Source organism: Perca fluviatilis, chromosome 8 (assembly GCF_010015445.1).
Source record: "Perca fluviatilis chromosome 8, GENO_Pfluv_1.0, whole genome shotgun sequence".
Taxonomy (NCBI): domain Eukaryota; kingdom Metazoa; phylum Chordata; class Actinopteri; order Perciformes; family Percidae; genus Perca; species Perca fluviatilis.
The window spans coordinates 4231439-4253417 of NC_053119.1; the positions used below are offsets into that span (position 1 = coordinate 4231439).

Below are 21979 nucleotides of genomic sequence, written 5' to 3' on the forward strand. Positions count from 1 at the left end.
TGGTAAGACGAGTCAGACTTTAGCTAGGAGCTCCACACAGTCTGACGAGAAAGCGGCAACCTCCATACCCAGTGAAAGTCACCGTTTCCTCGGTTACTTACTACCAGGGCTCCGCGGAGCTGGCTAGCTGCCAGCTGCCAGCATAACTAGAGTAGCTAGCTATATTAACAGTTTGAATTTCGCCACGCCACTTATATAACATCTACCCCAAGGTCTTATAAAGCTAACAATTGTGTCTGATTTCAATTTAATGCATTTTTGTGAATTTCAGAGGAATTCTAAGAGGAGGCTAGCTAGCGCTCATTGATAGAGCTCCATCCAGCCGCAGGCTCTATCAATGAGACTCGCAAACAAGAGGCATTTATTTCCCCGATCGTTTGTTTAAATAACTCAACACACATTATAATATTAACTAGAACCTGTGGTAAGAGATTGCTGGTGTAATAAGCTCGCTGACCGCGCTCTCACTCACACACACCGGGCATTTAGCAGGAAGAGGGGGGCTGCAGGCCCTGGAGCTCTGTCAGGACAGCAACGTTTGGTAGGCCATTAACCCAAAAAACGGTGACTTTGCGCAGGTATGGAGTGCCGTGGGCTGCCAGGCGTGATGGAGCTCAATCTAGCTCACAGCAGGCCGGGGTCTGTGAAGGAGGGCAGGCCGGGCGGCAAGGCAGCAACACAGGCAGCACCGGCCGCTAAAGTCCAACACACAGTCGGACAAAATTTGCAATTAGCCATCAATTATAGATTGATGCTAGCTGATGCTATATGCGGTAGCGTTACAAAATATGCATTGGGTGTCGCTCTGGGACGCATCGTTCTGGGATGGGTGAGTATGAAGCTGGGAGGGAAAAATCTAAGTATACTCACTACCAAAAACTAAACACTGATGTTAACTCAGGCTAGCTCTAATAGCCTATTAACTTTGAGTATACATCAGAAATGATAAATGAAATGACTCTACTGTTTGTCACTGACCGTTCCCTACCACTTCCACCTGCTGTTAAACAGTGTGCCGACAGAATACAACCGGCACAGGTCGGTGTAGCGAGCGGCAAGTGCCGCCAGGGCATCGGTTTATGCCGCTGTACCACAGTGGCTGACCATCAGCACCTTTTCGATCTCAGCATCACTCAACGCCACAGCACCGCTCCCTCACTTGGATGAGAGAATTAGAGATGTGACTGCTCCTTCTATAAAATAAAATACATATAGGCTGCCTTGTCTGGCCATAAGCAAATGGCACATTGGCACAGTTGCTGATCAATTAAAAAACTATTTACCTCATCAAAACAAATAGTGCTTGTGTCAATTTAAGGTGTGCGTCCCTAACTTTTTCCCTTCCAAAAAATGTCAGTTAGTGGCTGTAGTGCTCCTAGTAAAACAAAGTTAGTCTGGAGCCCTGAACTGGCTTTTGGCTGATCTGTCTGCACTTTAGTTTTACGTAGGCTACTTACTTTGTAATTTGAAAACATGGTTTGATTAACCAGAATGACAGGGGCCCTGAAAGTTGACCCATATCGGTCTGATGTCAGTTTAACCAGAGTGTGAACAGAGAGAAGAAGTAAAAGTAACAAACCTGCTCTGTGTAACCGAAGCTGAGGGTTGAAAACAGTATAACACAGGAAAGTATTATTTAATCTTGTGTTTCCATACCTCATTCTTGAAAATTCATCCTCTTCCTCCTTGCTTCTGTTCATATTTCTTCTGTTTCCCACTTTATTCTGGATATTATAGAACTGTCTTCCAGTCTGCCCATTGTCACAGAATTTTTGCCATTTACCCGTAACTATGTTTTTAACCATACTTTTAATTTGTGCTTTGCTATAATTGACCTCAATATCTATTCTGGAATTTCCAGCTGCTAGCTTAGCACATTTATCTGCTAACTCATTTCCAACAATTCCTATATGAGCTGGTACCCATACAAGAGTTATCTTGGTTCCTGACTGTAACACATTGTTTGCAGCTTGTACTATTTCAAATACAATATCCTGCTTTGATTTTAACTGAAAAGTGTTGATGCTGATCAAAGCTGAGCTGGAATCTGAAGCAATTACTGCCTTCCTTGGCCTATTGACTTCCACCCAAAGCAGAGCTAGCCACACAGCGACCAACTCCTCTGTGTAAACCACTAAATCATCACTGATTCTTTTACCTATTTTAACTTTGGGATGACATAAGCAACCCACGTTATTTTATCAGTGCGTTTAGATGCATCCATATATATAGTTTTATCCTCTTTATACCTCTCCATTAAATAGCTCTGCACCCTATTGTAGGAAAAAAAGCGACCGATTCTACTCTGGCTCAAAAGAGTCTTTTAAGAACCACCGGTCACTTCTCAAAGTTTCCCCTTTACTTATTGTGTTGGTTGAAAGGCAGACCAAGAAATTAATACTCAGGATTCGTTTAGTTAAACTATAACAATCTTTAGTAAAATGATATTGCAAACAGATATTTCACATGCATATGGATCAGCCGCTCCTTCGAGACTTTCTCTCCCTAGCCACCAACAAAGTCTTTCCGGGTCTGACACCGGACCTTCCTTTTCCCTTTTCTTTTATCCATCTTCAGGTTCCTCCCGCCATTGCGTCTGGGCCGGCAATTGGTTGGATATCCCTCAGACTTTCTGTCTCCGAGAAGATAGAGAAGTTGCGCGCTAGAGATTGTCTGTTCCTTTAAGAGATTTCATTAGGTGCACTCTGTTCCAATTGTTTATTAAACAAATCAGGAGCACTTTTGCTCCACTAAATTTGAACCCCTCTTATCTTACACATGCCAGACAGGAGGAGACAGCGAGGCCATCCCAGGCTACAGCACATTCTTATTCTAAACCAAATATATTTCTACACTATATTTGTCCATGCTAATTCCTCGCTTTTCTTCTAACCCCAAATCAATGGACATTTCTTTAAAAACCCATGGTGGACCAGCTGGGAAAGGTACAATAGGACTTATTTTTAATTCATTTAACCCCAATTAATTTACCTTATCATTGATCACCCAACCAAAACTTCTGACTTGAGCATTTCCACGCTCTTGGCATTGCTTTAAAACTGATTGACTCATATGATTTTCATTATGACCCCTCAAGTTTGCCCAATACACAAGGGCTAGCTAATCTCTTCTAAGGTGAAGAGGCATTTCCTGCTGCAACTTGGTGGTTAACCTTCAAAATAAAAGTTTTTAAGCTTAACCTACAACCAACGTGACCTAATTTTTTGCAACAGCCAACAGTTAAAATATAATTTATAGTAAAATCAGACTAAATAATAACCTAAACATTACATACAATATATTTTTAAATATAGATTTGTGTAGCAGAACAGAAGTACAGGATTCAAGGATTAAATTAACATGAAAAGACTGTCTACATGTTAAGGTATCAGTAATAATAATCCAATAATATACTAAACTGTATGAAAAAAACATTAAAAGATGACATTCTGCTGCAGAAGCATCATAAACTCAAGGGTGTAAGCGAGCATCTGGAAAGCGTACCTCCAATGGGGAGATTCTAGGCTAACAAGCCATCACCTCCCGTTAGCATCCCATTGACTCCCATTCAATTTAGCGTCACTTCTACAGAGAATAACTTTACATCAGAAGCGTTTAAAGACTTTATTTGTCCATTGTTTATTTTTAAAGAAACAACAATGTATAAAAGGCTCCATTACCTTGTATCTCACGTTATGGCCATAAAAACTCGTTTTTGTAAAAATAGGCTAACGATTGTGCCATAACCACGCGACTTTCTGTCGCATAGGAGAAAATTTACCGCAGAGTCAGGAGAAGCTCGCAGGCAGATTCGACATACTTTAGCTGTTAAAGTTTAATTACTAATGTTAACTAGCATGTTAGTGATCAGTAATTAGCCTGTGCCTATGTTATCTCCTTACATATACCTACGCTCTCCGTCTCTGGAAGATTGGGAATGATTGAGATTTCTCTCAGCACAGCTACCAGAAGACTTCACACTTTCAGACAGGTTGCTCACGTCACATCTACGTCTTCAAGCTCAGTTGGAGGCTGCTCAGTAACGCTCAGCCAGCACCGGAAAAGTGACTTCACTGGTATATAAATACTAGTGCTGTCAAACGATTAAAATATTTAATTGCGATTAATCGCATCAATGTCATAGTTAACTCGCAATTGATCGCACATTTTTATCTATTTTAAATGTCCCTTGATTTCTTTTTGTCCCATTATTCAAATTCAAATTTTTCTCATTTTAATGCTGTTATCAACATGATACGATACTTTTAAAACGGTGACTGAACCGAAAGATATATATTTAAAAAAGGAGCATCTTGTTCAATTGTATTTGTCTGTTCTGTATGTTCAAAAATATAAAACAATAAAAAGTTGATCTAAAAAAAAAAAAGGAGCACAAAACGGTGAAAACAACCACTGGGTGGGAAAAGGGTATTTTACAATTACAGTGAATGCACCACGAGGCTGGCGAGGCGAGCAACATGACATCATGACTGTGTTTTTCAGACAATGGCAGCTACAGTCCGGTGTTGGAAACCTCTCCGGTGAAATCCAGACACACTTTACACCGTTTAGCTGTAAACATTTTAACCGTGTTTACTCCAGCTGCTAGCTAACGGTAGGCTAACGTTACCTGCTGTCGAGTTTAGTGTTAGCTAGCTAACGGTAGGCTAACGTTACCCGTTGCCAACTGTATTGTTAACTAGCGTCCTGTGCGGCGATCTTTCAGTTCCCTCTAACGTCCGTTTTCGGAGCATCAGAGAGAAGCGCAGGCATTTAAGTGGCACCTAAATAAGGCACCGAAATCCGCGTTGCTATTCAGTCCGGTAGATAACGGTCGTTAAGGCACCGGTGCCGTATTAGCACCGGGTCTCGGACCCCATTCAAAACGGCGAAATTTTCGTCGAAAAGCGACTAGTTTGCAGGTATGTACTACTCTTTGGCCGGCTCGCAAACAAGTGGCAGCGTACATGTTGTTTTGTTTCCGGTCTAGCTAGATCCGGTGTGGTGTTGTAGTTTTTCTAACGTTACTAGTTGTTGCAACAGCATGTGAAAAAACTACAAAGTTTGCTGGGCCAAAAATAACGTTAATCTCGCGATAAAAAAATTGACGCCGTTAAAATGGGTTTGCGTTAACGCCGTTAATAACACGTTAAACTGACAGCACTAATAAATACATAAATAAATATATGGCGTCGCTGTGTCCATTATTTTACTGTCTATGCATACACTGGATAAAAGTGTCGCAACTTTTATTTTGAAGAAGTGCTACCGGAAGCACTTTTACATGCCGTGGCTAACTTGAGCAGTGCGGAGTCTGGTTGAAGAGGTTTGGTCCCGGTTCTTTGTTGTAGTAAACCGTTTCCCCCGCGTGAGTCCTGCTCTTTCCGCCACGTAGCTCATCAGATACAACCGAGGTGAACCACCAGAACCCGGATGTTTGGATAAACTTGTTCAAGTGGACGTTTTAACCTTTGATAAGACTTATCTCCGTTAGCCAAGAATGCTAACTGAAGTTAGCGTAGCATGCTAGCTGGAAATATTCGCAGTCTAAACTCGACCACACAGCGCTAGTAGGAGAGACCATTGGATAGATACCAAACTGTATGTTTCATGGACCCACCCTGTCCAGATAGACCTGTCTGAATGGACTCTGTGATGTTCCCTTTATTTGAAAACGTCTGAATTATCTCCTGGTGTCCTGCGAAGCTAATTAAGTTAGCTTGCTAGCTGGAAGTACACAGACCCTAACGTAACATAGCGCACGTATCCGAGGGAGCGAACAGGTTTTAACGTTGTCTGTCTGGAGGAAAAGTTTCTGTGATTTAGTAGAAATGTCTAAAGTTAAAATGCTGAGAGCTTACGTCAACCAGCGACTAACTGCGGCTGCTGAAGAGATATTTGGGCTGTTTGAAAGAACGATAGCAGAGTACGAGGAGGAACTAGAGTTCAGTTTAAAGGAGAATCACCGACAACAGAAACTACTGGACGCTGTTTTAAACCCTGAAGTCCAGATACACAGAGCAGGTTGGTATAGCTTTATTGTTATTATACATCTAATCTAATGGGAAACCAGTGGAGGAGGAAGTATTCACAACATTTACTGCAGTAAAATGGCTAATAAAACACTGTTAAAATACTCTGTTGCAAGTAAAAGTCCTGCATTGAAATTGTTACTTCAGTGAATGTGTGTTTGACTAATCAGGAAAATGTGTTCAAGTTATAAAAGATATTGAGATGTGCCCTGTGACTGTTTAACTATTATGTTGTCACAATTACTGCAACTTTATTACCGATACAATTACAATTATTGACATTATTAAAAGGGAAAGCAGCAAATCTGGAACCATGAAATATATTTACATGTCAAATAACTTCAAATGACTTTTAAAGCTGCAGTGGGTAAGATTGTGAGGATCCTGGGGTCTCATTTATAAACGTGGCGTACGCACAAAACAGGGCTGAACATGTGCGTACGCCACTTCCCACGCAAAGGTTGTGATTTATGAAGAAAATAAATTTGACGGGAGAATGTGCGGTCCTCCACGCAAACTCTGACCCATGCGTACGCACATTTTGGAGACAAAATAGGAATTGGCGACGCAGGTGGTGAACTGAAGTCAGACTGCAGAAAGTACAATACAGTACAGGCCAAAAGTTTGGACACACCTTCTCATTCAATGCGTTTCCTTTTTATTTTCATGACTATTTACATTGTAGATTCTCACTGAAGGCATCAAAACTATGAATGAACACATATGGAATTATGTACTTAACAACAAAGTGTGAAATAACTGAAAACATGTCTTATATTTTAGATTCCTCAAAGTAGCCACCCTTTGCTTTTTTTGATAACTCTGCAAACCCTTGGTGTTCTCTCAATGAGCTTCATGAGGTAGTCACCTGAAATGGTTTTACCTTCACAGGTGTGCTTTGTCAGGGTTCATTAGTGGAAGTTTTTCCCTTATTAATAAAAAACACCAGAGATCCCATCAATAGTGGATGGCAAAGGCATCTTGCTAATATTGATGACCTTTACTTCCTTCCAGAAATCATACAAATTATTCTGCTGAAACTTTCTGGCCATAGAATTTGCCCTCATCATCTGATCATTACTCTTGATAAACCGTACAGCATATTTAATCCTGGCATTTGCCTTTTTCTTATGTTCAAACTCTGGGCCATACCTAGCTTTTCCAGATGATACCCAGCTCAAAAAAGCTTCCTTAGCTTCCACATGAAGTTCAGACACATATTCGTTCCATCTGGGTCTAATGTTAAGCTTCCTTTTGTCTTGGATGTTTAATTTACTGACATTAATCAAACTGTTCACAATTTTGTCATACATGATAACTATTTGACTATGATGTTTGTGACTCTTACAATTTAAGTTGTCACACAAAATAGCTTCAAGTGCTATATCAATATTACTAAGACTACTATCACTCAGTGCGTTGTACTTCCATAAATCATATTCTGTGAGCTTTGCCCAGTCCACTTTTCTATTTAGCTCATTATAATCATTATCATAGTTAGTCAACTCAGGTAGACTGTCAAGATGTATTATCATGGAGACAGGTATGTGATCTGCTGTGGCTACACCATACATAATCTCAATCTCCAAGCAATCATGAGCATCAGCTGTACATATACAGTGGTCTAGCCAAGATGTTGTATGCCATGCTTCACTGATATATGTGTAACTTTCTACTGGTAACAGCATTTTGCTTGAGATAACTAACCTACTGTCTAGACAAAATTGATAAAGGTGTTTGGCAAATAAAGAGTTATCATCTGACATATCAGCATTCATATCACCCATCACAAAAATGCAAGTACTTTTACTCTCTTTTATGAATGAGCTGATAAAAGCAAGCCTATTAAGATATTCATTTTCATTTTGGTAGTATTCATATGGCATGTACACATTTAAAATAATAAAAACATTTTTATCATGTACAACTTTAATTGCTATGGCCCAGTCCACTTCTAGCCTAATCACATCGATCAGTGGGTCAAGTTTCCTATGCCATAGGATGGCCACCCCTCCAGGTATTCTGCCACGCACGATTCCCATACTTGGATCTGTTGTCGACTCACCTGCGCCATAAAAATTTTCATGCGCAGAGTTGAGTTTATCTAGATCTCGTTTGGGTAACAGAGTCTCTTGTATACATAAAATATCAGCACTGTCTAAGAGCTTGTCAATAACAAAACGTCGCGCTTTGTCCCCGACTCCCTGTCCAAGGCGTAAACCACGCAAGTTATATGACACAACTCTCATGATCATAGTCAAATCTTCACCGCAACAGCTGCTCCAGCCTCAGACGCATCATCATTTATATTCACAATTTCATTTCTTTGACCTAATGTTTTGCATGCTTCATAAAAATGCCGCACAAAGATACCTTCTGGCCACAGCTGTGGCTCATACATTTCGCTCACCTCATTGCATTCTGCAATTACTCTGAAGGAGTTATACCGTCTTTGGGCACTTTCTATCTTTGGGCATGTTACATCACGGTGTAGTTTATCTTTCAAATAACTAGCCAATGTTTCCGAATTTACATCTGGGGAGAATTTTGTTGCAAAAACACTCACCAACTTAGTCCAGGGCTCCAGACTAACTTTTTGCCTTGGTTGCACTGGTGCGCCTAACTTTTTTAGGTGCACCCAAATTTTTCCTCGCATCGCCGTAACGCTGAATGGCGATACACGATATATAGCTCTGTATTTTTTTACAAAGTGGGCTAAATGTTAAGTTTTAAGTCAAAGCCTCTTTTCACAGCTCTTATATTAAAACAGATTGTGATTAAAATAAAATGCAAAGACAGGGTTTCCTTTACCAGTTTGAAAATATACAGCTGCAGCACATGTAAATGAAAGTTATCTAAAATAAATAGCCTGAGAAAGCTCCTTCATAAGCTTTCAACAACAATAACAGACTGATTAAAAGAGAGAGAGGACGCCCGGATAGCTCAGTTGGTAAATATAGAGGTTTGACTCTGACCTGCAGCCCTTTCCTATATGACAGGCATGAAAACGGGTCAGGGGTGAAAAAGGTGAGAAGGATATTACCCCTCTAGGGGGGTCCGGGGGCATCAATCATCCCCCCCCTCTCTCTCCCCTTTCATGTCTTCAGCTTTCCTATCAAAATAAAGGCCGAAATCTTAAATAATAAAAAATAAAAGAACGACCGAAAGACGGGGGGAGTGCGATGGACTGAAGCGTATGCTAGGCTACTCACAGAGAGTGACGGCTGACTCATTAGCGCGGCGTAACAACCGTCTTGTGTAGGCTCTGAAATGTCTGAATCGCGTCGGCGCGCTGCATTTTTCGAACTATGATCCAGCATGCTCCGTCTTACACGCTTTTACTCAACCAACTGAAGTTAGTTTAATAATGTGGTTTTCGTGGGCGGCGCGAGTAACAGAGTTACCAGCGGAAACACTGGTACCAATACAGGTTTCCCTCTCATACTTAACAATATACAGCTGTGTTAATAACAATTAAAACTGTAGACAAATGTCGGAGTTTGGACCAGCGGCGCTGTGTCTCCATGTTGCAGGTGAGCCGGCCGGTGTGTAGTGAATGGGGGCTGCGCGGAGGAGAGATCCAAATCCAAACACAGGCACGGCTTTCCAGAAGGAACGGGTCATGTAACGCAACATTAAACCATATCCATATAAACAACATCGCTCCGTTCGTGGAGAGGCAGCGGATGCGAGGACGTTAGGTGCACCGGTGCGACCTAGGAAAAATCTTAGTCGCACCCTTACAAATTTTGGTCGCATTTACAGGGCTCGAGAGTGCGACCAATTTGGTCGCACTCTCGAGCCCTGTAGTCTTCACAACCCTTATGTTTCCTCCCTCACTGGTTCCAACAATGCCACTTTTCTTCTCCCTTCTCGGAGCGTTCAGTTTGGCCTTGGGCTGAGCAGTATCTCCAGTTAACTGTTGTCGACGACCCCGCTTCACTACTTTGCTCCATGCCGAGGTAGCTGTCTCTCCGCTCCCCTCACTCGAGACTCCCTCCGTTGCGCTGGCACCCACAACCGTGCATCCAGGTGCATGCCCGTCACTGTCCGTTCCCCGACTCGGGGCCTACTTGGTGAACCGAGGAGCTTCTCTATTGCGCACATGCGTTGGTCTAGACCGGCTGTAACTGAACGGAGATCCTCGCAGATATCGGTTTGCGCTTTGGCTAACGGTAGGCTAACGTTACCTGCTGTGTAACGTGTCATTAGTGTTTACTGTGGCTAACGGTAGGCTAACGTTAGCTGCTGTGTAACGTGTCATTAGTGTTTACTGTGGCTAACGGTAGGCTAACGTTACCTGCTGTGTAACGTGTCATTAGTGTTTACTGTGGCTAACGGTAGGCTAACGTTAGCTGCTGTGTAACGTGTCATTAGTGTTTACTGTGGCTAACGGTAGGCTAACGTTAGCTGCTGTGTAACGTGTCATTAGTGTTTACTGTGGCTAACGGTAGGCTAACGTTACCTGCTGTGTAACGTGTCATTAGTGTTTACTGTGGCTAACGGTAGGCTAACGTTAGCTGCTGTGTAACGTGTCATTAGTGTTTACTGTGGCTAACGGTAGGCTAACGTTAGCTGCTGTGTAACGTGTTATTAGTGTTTACTAGCGTGACATTCAGCGATGTTTATGTTGCCTCTAACGTGGGTTTCGGAGCATCAGAGCGTAACGCAGACATGTAAGTGTCAGTGTAATGAGCCACAGAAATCCGCGTAGCTACTTCATCCGGTAGATACCAGGCACCACATGCGCCGTTAACGTGAACAGAAAATTGCGTTGCCTGTATCTTTCACGGCAAACATGCATGTGTGGAAAGCGGTCGCACAACATCTGAAATGGCATACTCCTTCACAGTATCCTTCAATAAAGGAGGAATGTAGCACAATATGGATGTAAAAGCAGTTATAATTATGAATAAATAAAATTTGTTTTGGCTAAAATCAACAAATAATCGTGATAATTAATCGTGATCTCAATATTGATCAAAATAATCGTGATTATCATTTTGGCCATAATCGTGCAGCCCTAGCCCGAGTTTTGGGAAACTTTTCTGCAGCTCGTGCGCGGGGAGGGGGGAGGGGAGAACGCTATATATGCGCGTACGTGCCTGAGCAGTGATTGACAGGCACATAGACCCCCCCTGTGGCCCTGATTGGTGCATCTGAACAGCGAGCGGTGGAATTTTGCCAATCGCACTACAGGCTGTAGGTGGAGCCAGAGGAGCTGGATTTTTTTTTTTTATATTACATAATTCATGTAGTTCTACTGGAACATGGGGTCAGTTTCAGCAAATATGACAGAAAGTTAGTTTTATAAGACTTACCTACTGCATCTTTAACAGTTAACAATTACTCAACAATTACACTTGCACACACTGATTATTTATGTATTGTCCAAGTCTTGTTTGCACTGTCTGTGTTGTTGTTTTCAGATGTCTGTATCTGTCTAGCCCACGCTAATGTCCTGTACTAAATGTTTTTGTCCCTATGTGCCGAAACTGTATTATTGTGTTAGCTGTCTGTATCTGTCTAGTCCATGCAGATGTCCCGTACAAAAGTTTCTGTCCTTAATGTACTGTAAGTTGTGTCTAATGTTTTAAATTTCTGCAAAACAGGAACATGCTGGAAACCAGTTTTTTAATTGAGTCAGGCCCGTTTATATTGTAACTTAATGTTTCATTTTTAACGTTCCTGTATAATAAATGAAAGAAAGAAAGAACAGGTAGCTGTTTACTGTGGGGCAGTGACCAGGGACATCTGCACAACACCCATGGTTTTAAATCTCATCTTACAGTTCGGGGTGACAATAAACATAACATTTCGGAAGAGCAATTTTTGAAGGGGACACAAATAATACAGCTAAAATTGTACTTGTAGAGGATATGTGTTCACAGAGGAAAGCCTTAATGCTAGTGTAGCATGGAGACCGTACCCTTATCATTCTTCTCGTTCAACACAAAGCGATGACGTCAGATGTCTAAATATGAGTTAGGTTCATAGCAGTGTTTCCTTTAGGATTTTTTTTGCAGTGGGGATGGTCTCTCCGAACAACAGGTAGCTGATCAGAACAACGGCAAAACCAGCTGACTGCCGTGCTGGTTCTGCTGTACTTTTATGCTGCAATCGATTACAGAGAATGAGCTGAACAGCGGGGTCTAATGTTAGCGGTCCGCTGACCCACTGCTGCCAACGGGGGGTGCATTATGTCTGCAGGATAATTTAAAAGGCAACTGCGACTACATTGTGCGTCTGCCCTATTTCTGATACCGTGGTGGCAGAAATTTTGCCATGGCTGGCCGCCACTACATAAGCAACATAGAGGAAACACTGCATAGGTTCACCATGTGGCCATATTATAATTATAAAATCATCTTGCGTCCTCCAAATAAATATTAGGTTTCCTCTGGGACAGATATTTAGCTGCAGCAAACCCACTGATCAGCAACTTAACATATTGAGCAAAACACAACCTGTAGATCTTCATTATTAACCCTAATATCAGTTCACACACATACCGTTAGGCTTATCGACGTGTTAACGTTTATATGTAGTGGGTGAATTACTATCCAACAAGCTATTAAACAAGCTAGCTAATATATTAATTACTCAGCATCCTCTCTATTTGAGAAAATAAACACTTCATCCGATGTTTAAGTGAATAAAATAGCCTTGAACAGCTTACTTATTACATTCTACAACTAACAACAACTCTACAACCATCCCCGACAAGAGCGAGGGTGCTGGTCTCCCTCTGGTTGTTTCTGTGCTCTCTTCTTGCCTCTGGAAGTGGATCCTTTGCTGGGTTTCCATCTGGTTCCCTCGGCTTGCTTCCTGCCTCTTTTGCTCCACCACTTCTGCAAGCCTCCTGAGCACCTGGTCGGGCCTCCACCTGAACCTGCCCTGCGTCAGACTGGTCCTGCAGCTTGCCAGGATGTGTTGCAGAGAGGTGTTGGTGGTCCCACAGAGGTCGCAGGCTTGCTCTGTTCCCAGCCACTGGTGCAGCTCCGGCTCAGCACCCCTTCCTAGCTGTCCATCGTCCCTGTTGCCCCTGAGCCACAGTTTTGACCCTATACTCTTCTTGTGCCATCCATGTTACCTCTGGTGACAAGGTCCTTCCTCTCCTTTTTGCTAGCTCTGGACCACAAGATGGATGGGTCGTTCCCAACTCTGTCCGTCCTGTTTGGACTGTGCCCACAACCTCCTGGTGTAGCAGCCTGCCCACTACATTCTGGGCTTCTTCCTCCGCCTTCCAATTCCTCCCTGTCTACACATGGGCATGCATCTCCCTTACAGACTCATCTGCAGAGTCCCTCAGCTCATCACCAGCCTTGCCTTCTCTTGCCTATATTCCAGCGTAATTGATTTTAAGGGTAACTGCAGTGTGTTCCACCTGTACAGGCTTGATGTTGAGAGGCTCCTTTGGAGACCCATTCATTTCCAAATGTAAGAGTTGGCTTTGGCTTCCATCCTGCTCACCGCTGAAAAGGTGATCTCGCCGGTTTCAGCGGCCACATTACCCTTGAGTACAAGATGAAGCTGAAGCACCACACCTTGTACTTTCCAGACTGATCTCATGAATTGGCGTATGTATGACATGCCAATTTTTATTCCGTTTTTGCGTGTTATGAAGACGCATAATCGAATCTTTGCGTGTATATCAACACAAATCGGCCGCCATTGGCCTATATTGCGAGTCCATTTCCGCCGTAGCGAGTGGTATAAAGGAACGGGGGATTGGGTAAGGAGGTAGGTTGGGGTGGCGGATGGGTAAACACAGGATTTTCGGCCGTTTTTTGCCGTTTTGTTTTTAATTTTTTGTTTTTAATAAGCCTTACCCCCAATGTTTCTTTCCTAAACCCAACCATTTGTTGTTGTCGTAAGCGTGTTTTAGTCGTTATTTTCCGTGTTTTTGTCACTGTTTTGTTACTAAAGCCTTTCCCTGTGTTCTTTTCCTAAACTCAACCATTTTTTTTTTTCTTGACAGGCGTGTGACGTTGTTCTCGCAATAGTACGTCGCGAGGCCACGTGGTGGGTCTGTTTACATCAGCTGTTTCCAGCGTGTATCATACACGTGGATAGCTGAAAATGGCGTAAAATAACACGCCATTTGGCTTTATGAAAGTGGCGTATATATTTACGCAAAGTCATGATGCCATGTTGGTACTTTCAAGGTAGATAGCTTGAGTAGATCTTGGCCAGGCCTGCCGACAGCTGGGGAAGACCATCCTTCAGGGATGGTCTACATTTTGGCCGATTTGACATGTTGAATCGGAAGGCGGGCACTGCCGGTAGTCGGACTCAAATGACCCATCTGATTGGTGGAGAGCTAACCAGGAAACTAGGAGCGGGATGAGCGTGACTAGAGTCTCTCAGAATCTGATGAAAATCTTTTAAACTGACCTTTGTCGATCTGAAATGAAGACAGATTCAGCAACTGCACGGCCTATTTCTGTCTTCAAATGTTTTCAGAAACACGTTTCAGTGAACTATTTTAGTACAATATGAGATCGTATTCTGAACAAGTCGCCATGACAATCTGGCTTTGAATTTCCGGAGAAACCAGACCCACGTGACGCGTTGGTCCAATCAGCTGCCAGTTTTCACTTTTTGGGGCGACAATACAGATTAGCGTCACCTGCTGTTATCTTCGGCGTGTTCTGAGGAACTTTTTTGACCAACTCAGGGAGACTGATCGGTCCAACTGCCTTTTCTGCCGAGGGTCGGCCGTCTGGTTGGTGTATCACGCCCTTTAGTTGTTTGATCTTCCTTTTTCCTTCTGTTTGGCTGCTTCTCCACTCTGACTTTGTGATCTTTCTTTGGCACTGTCACAAAGCGTTCTTTGTTCAAGCTGTAGGTGATTGCTGTCAGTGAGTACATTTTCCTTTCTACTGTCCCTTTTTGAGCAACTTCAAGACCTCTGTTCAGGTTCTCGTCCAACCTGGACCATTCCTGGGCCTTCACCAGCTCAGGTGGGCCTCCTGGGATGGACTAGGAGGTGATCCTTGTGTGTTTCTGGGGACATGCAGGCACTGAGAGATCTCTAGGACTGCTGTGTAAAATGCATAACATGAATGAAAATACCATAACTTATGTAAAGAGACGATGTCAACATGAAATTAATTAATTAATATATTTTTTTAATACAAGTTTGTGCATGTATTTGATTATTCTCCTCAGATGTCCAGCAGCTGTCAGTGGATGAAGATTGGGTTCCCCCTGAGCAGCAGGAGTGGAGCTCCAGTCTGGACCAGGAGGACCCAGAGCCCCCCCCACACATTAAAGAGGAACAGGAGGAACTCTGGACCAGTCAGGAGGGAGAGCAGCTTCAAGAGCTGGAGGAGGCTGATATCAAGTTGCTGTTAACTTCTGTCCCTGTAAAGAATGAAGAAGATGATGAAGAGAAAGCTCAGTCCTCACAGCTTCATGAAAGCCAAACTGAGGAGAACAGAGATGCAGAGAGAACAGAAGTTGATGGAGAGGACTGGGGAGGACCAGAACCAGCCAGGAACTCAGATCCAGATAGTCCTTTACAACCAGCTACTCATGACAAGACTTCAGACTCCTCTGAATCTCACACTAATGACAGTGCAGACTGGGAGGAGACTAGGGAACCTCAGTCAGGTTTAAACCCTCTGCAAAACAATGAAGTAGCTGTAAGTGATGTGAAATGTAATACTGGAAACGCATCAGTTAGCTCCTCTGAATGTGCTGGAAGCTTTGGCCACAAGAAACATCTGCAGAACCACTCTGGAGTCCAAACAGGAGGGAAACCATTTTGTTGCTCAGTTTGTGGTAAAAGATACCTTCTGAAGTCATCCTTAACGAATCACATGAGACTTCATTCAGAAGAAAAACGGTTCACCTGCCCAGTGTGTGAACTAGTTTTCAGTAGCAAAGGGAATTTTGTTATACACATGAGAATCCACACAGGGGAGAGACCATTTAGTTGCCCATTTTGTAGTAAAAGATTCGCACAAAAGGGAAATCTGAGAAAACACTTGACTGTCCACACAGGGGAGAAACCATTTAGTTGTTCAGTGTGTAGTAAAAGATTTGCACACAAGGAAACTCTGAAACAACACTTGATTGTCCACACAGGGGAGAAACCATTTAGTTGTTCATTTTGTAGTCAACGATTTGCACTAAAGCAATATCTGAAACAACACTTGACTGTCCACACTGGGGAGAAACCATTTAGTTGTTCATTTTGTGGTAAGAGTTTCACACAAAACCAAAATCTGAAAAGACACTTGACTGTCCACACTGGGAAAGATCCAGTTACTTGCAGTGTAAACGATAAAAGTTGTAATCGGCAGAGTGTTGGTGATAGCGGTGTAGTGGACAATAGTTGATCCGTATGGATAGACACTCACGATTCAGAATGCACGTGAATCGCGGACTAAATGCAAAGTTTAGCCATAATAATAGTGTGAAATAAATTTTTACTGTCACTGTTAGTTAACCCTCTCAGCCTGAGCTAATCATATATGAAAAATTGATTCATAACTTAATAATTTTAAAACCATAATGAGTAGAAAAATTCAGTTTTCTGCAGCTAAAAGCTAACACTCGCCCCATTCTGCTGATTTGTTTGGGGTCTTCGTAGCCCTTACAGAAGGTTATGTATCCAGCCTGGCAATCCAGAGTTTTTCGGGGTCTGCAATAATGCAATAAATCCAAACTGTTACATCCAAGATTGATTAAGTTTATGTTCATAATTTATGAATTTTTGGTTGTTTATCTCCGCCGATCGCCGCTAGCTCTGACGATAACCACAATATTGTTTCCCATGATGCTCTGGCAGACCATTCTGACCAATCAAAAGCTTGTTTAGCTTGTCTTGTCAACCACTGGAAGGCTGGTTTGTCATTGTAGATGAAACAAAGATTCTATATAGTGGAGAGAAACTGGGCACAATAGTTAGATATGACCAAAGATTGCAGTGTTTCCTTTTAGGATTTTTTTTAGCAGTAGGGGCAAGTCTGTCCGAAACTCTACCTAAATGACTACATCTATAGACTATTTCCAATTTATATTACATTGACTCACTGTTTCATTGTTTCCAGATGTTTGATATCCGGACGATGAGTTGACAGAACTGACAAGTTGAACGTTGTCTAATTAGAACGGACCCACCGTAGTGACTTTTTTTGGTGGAGCTGTTTGTTTAATAGTCGACTCGGAAGAAAGCGAACGTTTTGACAATAAACTCCATCAACACAACAGTATGTGGAGTTAAACTGGACGGGCCCAGTAACCTCTGAATAGTTCTACTTGTTGTTAAATTGCAATGTGAGCAGCGGTAGGCATCAAAAACAAATCCACATAGAGGAAACACTGGATCGTCAATACTAAACTGTTCTCTAGGAGATCTGATTTAGACAACACAAATGCTTGTGTAGCATTGCTGTGTGTGATATCAATAAATATGGCATTTAGAGGTCGACCGATGAGAGTGGATTTTACCGATGCCGATAGCTAGGTTGGGCCGTATTTGCCGATAACCGATTAATCGACCGATAGTATTTAGAATTGATACACCCATAGCAATGCTACACAAGCATGTGTGTTGTCTAAAACAGTTCTCCTTCATATTTTTTAGTCATCCAGTGCAAAAATAAACATAATGAGCATTATAATTCATATAAAGGACAAACTATTTACATTTCTTCAAAAAAGGCCCAAATGTATGCAAAATCTCAAAACAGTGACGCCATTCTTCTCTGTAGAACGGTTTAGAACGGTAACAGACGATCTCTGACCTGGAGGGATCCATCTTTCCCACTATATACTCTCTGTTCTCGCTTGGATGCCCATATAAGGCGTAATGTGTGACGGACCTGCCTTCCCATTGGTTGAAAACATAAACAAAGGCATCATGGGAGTTAGCGGCAGAAATGACCGAAAACGTGATGAATTATGGACATCAAGTGGATAAATCTTGGATGTAACAGTTTGGATTTAATGCTCAACAACCCCGAAAAAAGGCACAAGTTCCAGGCTGGATAGAAAATCACCTGTAAAGGCTAGAAAAACACCAAAGATACCCCCGTGACGGCTAATTCGTTAGCTTTTAGCTGCAGCAATCAGTAAGTCTCTACGTTTAACTGTTATTAAATTATCTAAATGTGAATCAGAGGTGCCGTTTGGGATCGTGGACGATCCATTTGGGTCGGACTTGCGTTTTTTTTCGTGTTTTAACCGCTTGAGGTAAGTTAGCCTACTGCTAATGTTTAGCGTCATCTCAGCCTCGAAAGCAAACAAACTGTGCTGTTCTTTCTCTACTAATGCAGCATCTATTCAACAAATTAATAACTTTATAATGATATGACAAAATGTACTGTATACATACCTTTTTGCTGTCAATGCTTTAAACGCGCATCTGATGTCAGCCTTCTCCGCACAGCATGTGCTCTCCGTGCTAGGGGTGGGCGATACTGGGAATTTTGGTATCGATCCGATACCAAGTAAATACAGGGCTAGTATCGCCGATACCGATACTTTTTACTTGTAAAGTCACGATCATTGAATAATTTTGTGATTTTTCCTTTAGTTAGTTGATTATGATTAGGACAAAGATTTTAGACAAATATAAATGTTATTTACTAACTAGAACAATATAAAACAATGTAACGGTATAAAAACAATAAAATAATATATGTGTATATTTTTGAGTTCCAGTGAAACAATTAGGATTTTTTTCAACCGGCTGAATTTATGATAGTAGTTCTATCAGTCTGCTAAAATTGCCTCTCTGATCACTGTGAACAGCATTGCTTAATGCTGGAGATTACCTGGATACTCCTGATTTCTTGGCTGAAAAGCCTCTGCCAGAGACCTCTGTCTCTATGTTGGGGGTCTGGTTTGGGGTTCCCCCCCCCTCCTCCTCCTTCCTCAACTTTTTTTGCAGCTCGGAGTTCTCTCTCGGGTGACTTAATGCTTTAATGTGTCTATGCAAGTTGGTGGTGTTACCACAGTGGCGAATTACTTTTTTTGCACACATCACATGTGGCAGTGTCCGTATCAGCTGGAGTGAATAAACTCCACACAGCGCTTCTCTCATCACGGTCTTCTCTCACTGTAAGAGAGAGAGAGAGAGAGAGAGAGAGAGAGAGAGAGAGAGAGAGAGAGAGAGAGAGAGAGATGTTTGCACAGACTTGGAGAGACGCTGTGCTCGCATGAACTCTGAGAGAAACTAGAACAGAAGTATCGATCTCATCACAACAGTATCGATCCGATACTCATCTTGGTATCGATACTATCGATATTTAGATCGATACGCCCAGCCCTACTCCGTGCAGCGCGCAGTAACACGTGTCGAAAATAAACAACACGAGGCATCAGTGATAGTTTTTATTTCGCCTCTAGAGGCCGCTATTGTAATGCATGATGCCAGCAGACCCTTCTCAGCTCTGTGTACTGTGTATTGAATGACAGAGCGCGCTTCTCAGCCGCTCCAGCAACGGACGCAACCAGAAAAAACTATCGGTATGGATTTTTGACGATAACGATAGTTCCAGCAATCAACTATCGGTGCCGATTAATCTGCAAAACCGATGAATCGGTCAACCTCTAATGGCATTACTATTTTTAGTATAAGCAAGTCAGTGTCATGAGGGGAAGAAGCGTCTGGACTTTTTTTTTTTTTAAGAAATATAGATGTTTTGTCCCCTGTATAAGATATAATGTTCATTTTTCTACTGTTTTAACTCCCAAGACAGGAGATCTGTTATAGACAGCAGATATGCTTGAGTTTTATTGCTGTGTGTGTGAAATAAATACATATCTGTGAGATTCAATTTCGTTTTTATTTGTCTTTATGGTCCCACAACTATATACTATTTTTATTAATTTTTTTACATTAAAGTTACCTCGCTGCAGCACAAATATTCTAATAGTCCAGTTTGTCCTGAAAAAAAATGTGTTTATAGATTGTGTACAGTTAGGATAATTATTTATCAAAGAATGGACAAAATCACTGGAGTTCTTTTAAAAGTTTAACTTGCAGCAAGTAGAGTCAGTTTACAGCACTTTAGCATAAGTACAGAAAATGACTGAAGATTGTTCACAACAGAGTCTTTTTTAAAGGAGTTGGGAGTCAAGTTAGTCATTCAGTTCATGCAATCAGTAGTCTTTCTTCTTCAATCTGGTCAGGCCTGGCATCTCCTCCACATCATGCGCTCTGTCCTCAGGGAGGCATCCTGTGCTCTTTGCAAGGTCACTCAGCTTTCATGATTAACACATGAGAGACAGAAATATTTAAACAGTTTGGATGCAAATGGTTTAACAAAGAAACTGAAGCAAAACCGTTCTAAGCATCATTTTTACATAACAGATTGAAGCTTTTATAGAAAATAAAACCAGGCGGGCCATAAGCTGAAGGCAGGGAGAAATCAGAAGCAAGGATGCCGGCCGGGTCGGGCCTGCTATCGCGGCTAAAACTACCACACAAATCGACACTGCCAAGCCTCCTACTCCCCAACACCAGATTGATCACACACAAAATGGATGAGCTACAAATACACACGGAACTGCTACGTGATATTTAGGCTGAACAGACTTATCGCGGACGGCAGCTAGCAGCTAACAGCTGGCAGCCAGCTACTACAGCTGTCCGTCTTCCTCTATAATACCATTCAAATTCCAATTGATTTTTTTTATATTCAAAAATTTAATGCTCAATTGCAGCCTGTAAAATAATATGTACTACACTACTCAGGCTTATGCATTGTCAATGCCACTTTAAGCATGTGGTTGTTGTTACACGTTCCGTCCACTAGAGGGACTTCTAACATCAGCCTGGCCTTGAGGGCAACTTTGTTTACATTCATTTTCCACCACCAATGGAATGGGCTTCCTAACAATTTAAAGAATATCTCAAATTTTAAAAGCTTTTCGCGGGCAGTTAAATACTTCCTTTTAGAACATCAGACCTGCTCTCACTAACGCTTTTTATTCCATTGTTGTGTATATTTGTGTATTGCACCTTCGGTGTAAATAGTCTATTTATATTGTCTTAACTGTCTTGTTGTATAAACATGTTATGTTTATTGTTTTTGTCATGAACTCAACTCTGTTATGTCATCATAATTGTGGAGGACTACAGATGGAAAGTAGCATAATGCTAAATCTGGTGCAGCCATCTTTTTAATGTAACTGCACATTGTCCTGCTAAATAAACTAAACTAAACCACGAGCATGCAGTGACAAACCCAAATCAGCAGAGAAGTCTTTTATGAAACATTATCTAACAAGTGTATTGAAGCGACTCTGTTGTAAAGGCTAACGGTGCTCGGTTAGCACAATAACATCATGCTAGAAAGCACAGCCGAAACATTTTGTCATAAACTAGCTAGGTATATAAGCAACCTGTTTCATTCATATTGTCACGTTACTGAGAATCCAGCTGTTAGAAGGTAATATATGAAGTAGAAGCTAACTGACAGCTGTAGGGCAGCTAACATTAACTTTAGCTGTCTCCATGAAGCTCACAGCTACGCTAACGTTACCTCCCGACACAGTTATAAAAACAAGAACGAGCTAACTAATGTTAACATAAGCTCTTTGGCTCGGTGGAAGTCGATTTTAAAGTCATGTTAAAACTATTTCCCGTCATTCTTAAGATTTCCAGCCGCAGCCTGTCACTCCCCCTGTGTACTAACGTTACTCGGTACGTAACGTTAGCTCCGTATTGTTGTACTAACGTTATCTTAGACCTCACAGTGTCTTGTGTTTTGTCAGTCCCGCTAAGTTATTGTTCATAAGACGTGACATGAGTGACACATGCGGGTAGGCCAAGGCGAGAAGAGGGAGATTAGCTAACGTTAGCCAACATATTTATAAAAAAAGTCCCATTCGAATAGTAATAGTAATGATTTTTTTAACTATTGGAATTATATTCGAATTTCGGCATTCGTTCCATCAGCCCTATAGCTACCAGCAGAATCGAG

General features: G+C 41.9%; 1 protein-coding gene across 1 annotated transcript; it reads left to right on the top strand.

Annotated features, from left to right (window-relative positions):
- The first annotated feature begins 5222 nt into the window (after window positions 1-5222).
- Window positions 5223-17621, top strand: LOC120564246 (zinc finger protein OZF-like). Its single transcript, XM_039809092.1, has 2 exons — window positions 5223-6024; window positions 15207-17621. Exons 1-2 carry the CDS (start codon window positions 5832-5834, stop codon window positions 16379-16381), a joined length of 1368 nt encoding a protein of 455 aa, XP_039665026.1. The 5' UTR covers window positions 5223-5831; the 3' UTR covers window positions 16382-17621.
- The last annotated feature ends 4358 nt before the right edge of the window (window positions 17622-21979 follow it).

Bases quoted from the DNA above. Each gene is read 5' to 3' on its own strand.
- LOC120564246 (XM_039809092.1), top strand. From the start codon at position 5,832: ATGTCTAAAGTTAAAATGCTGAGAGCTTACGTCAACCAGCGACTAACT. The intron at 6,025-15,206 runs GTTGGTATAGCT...TATTCTCCTCAG, and splicing joins AGTCCAGATACACAGAGCAG to ATGTCCAGCAGCTGTCAGTG.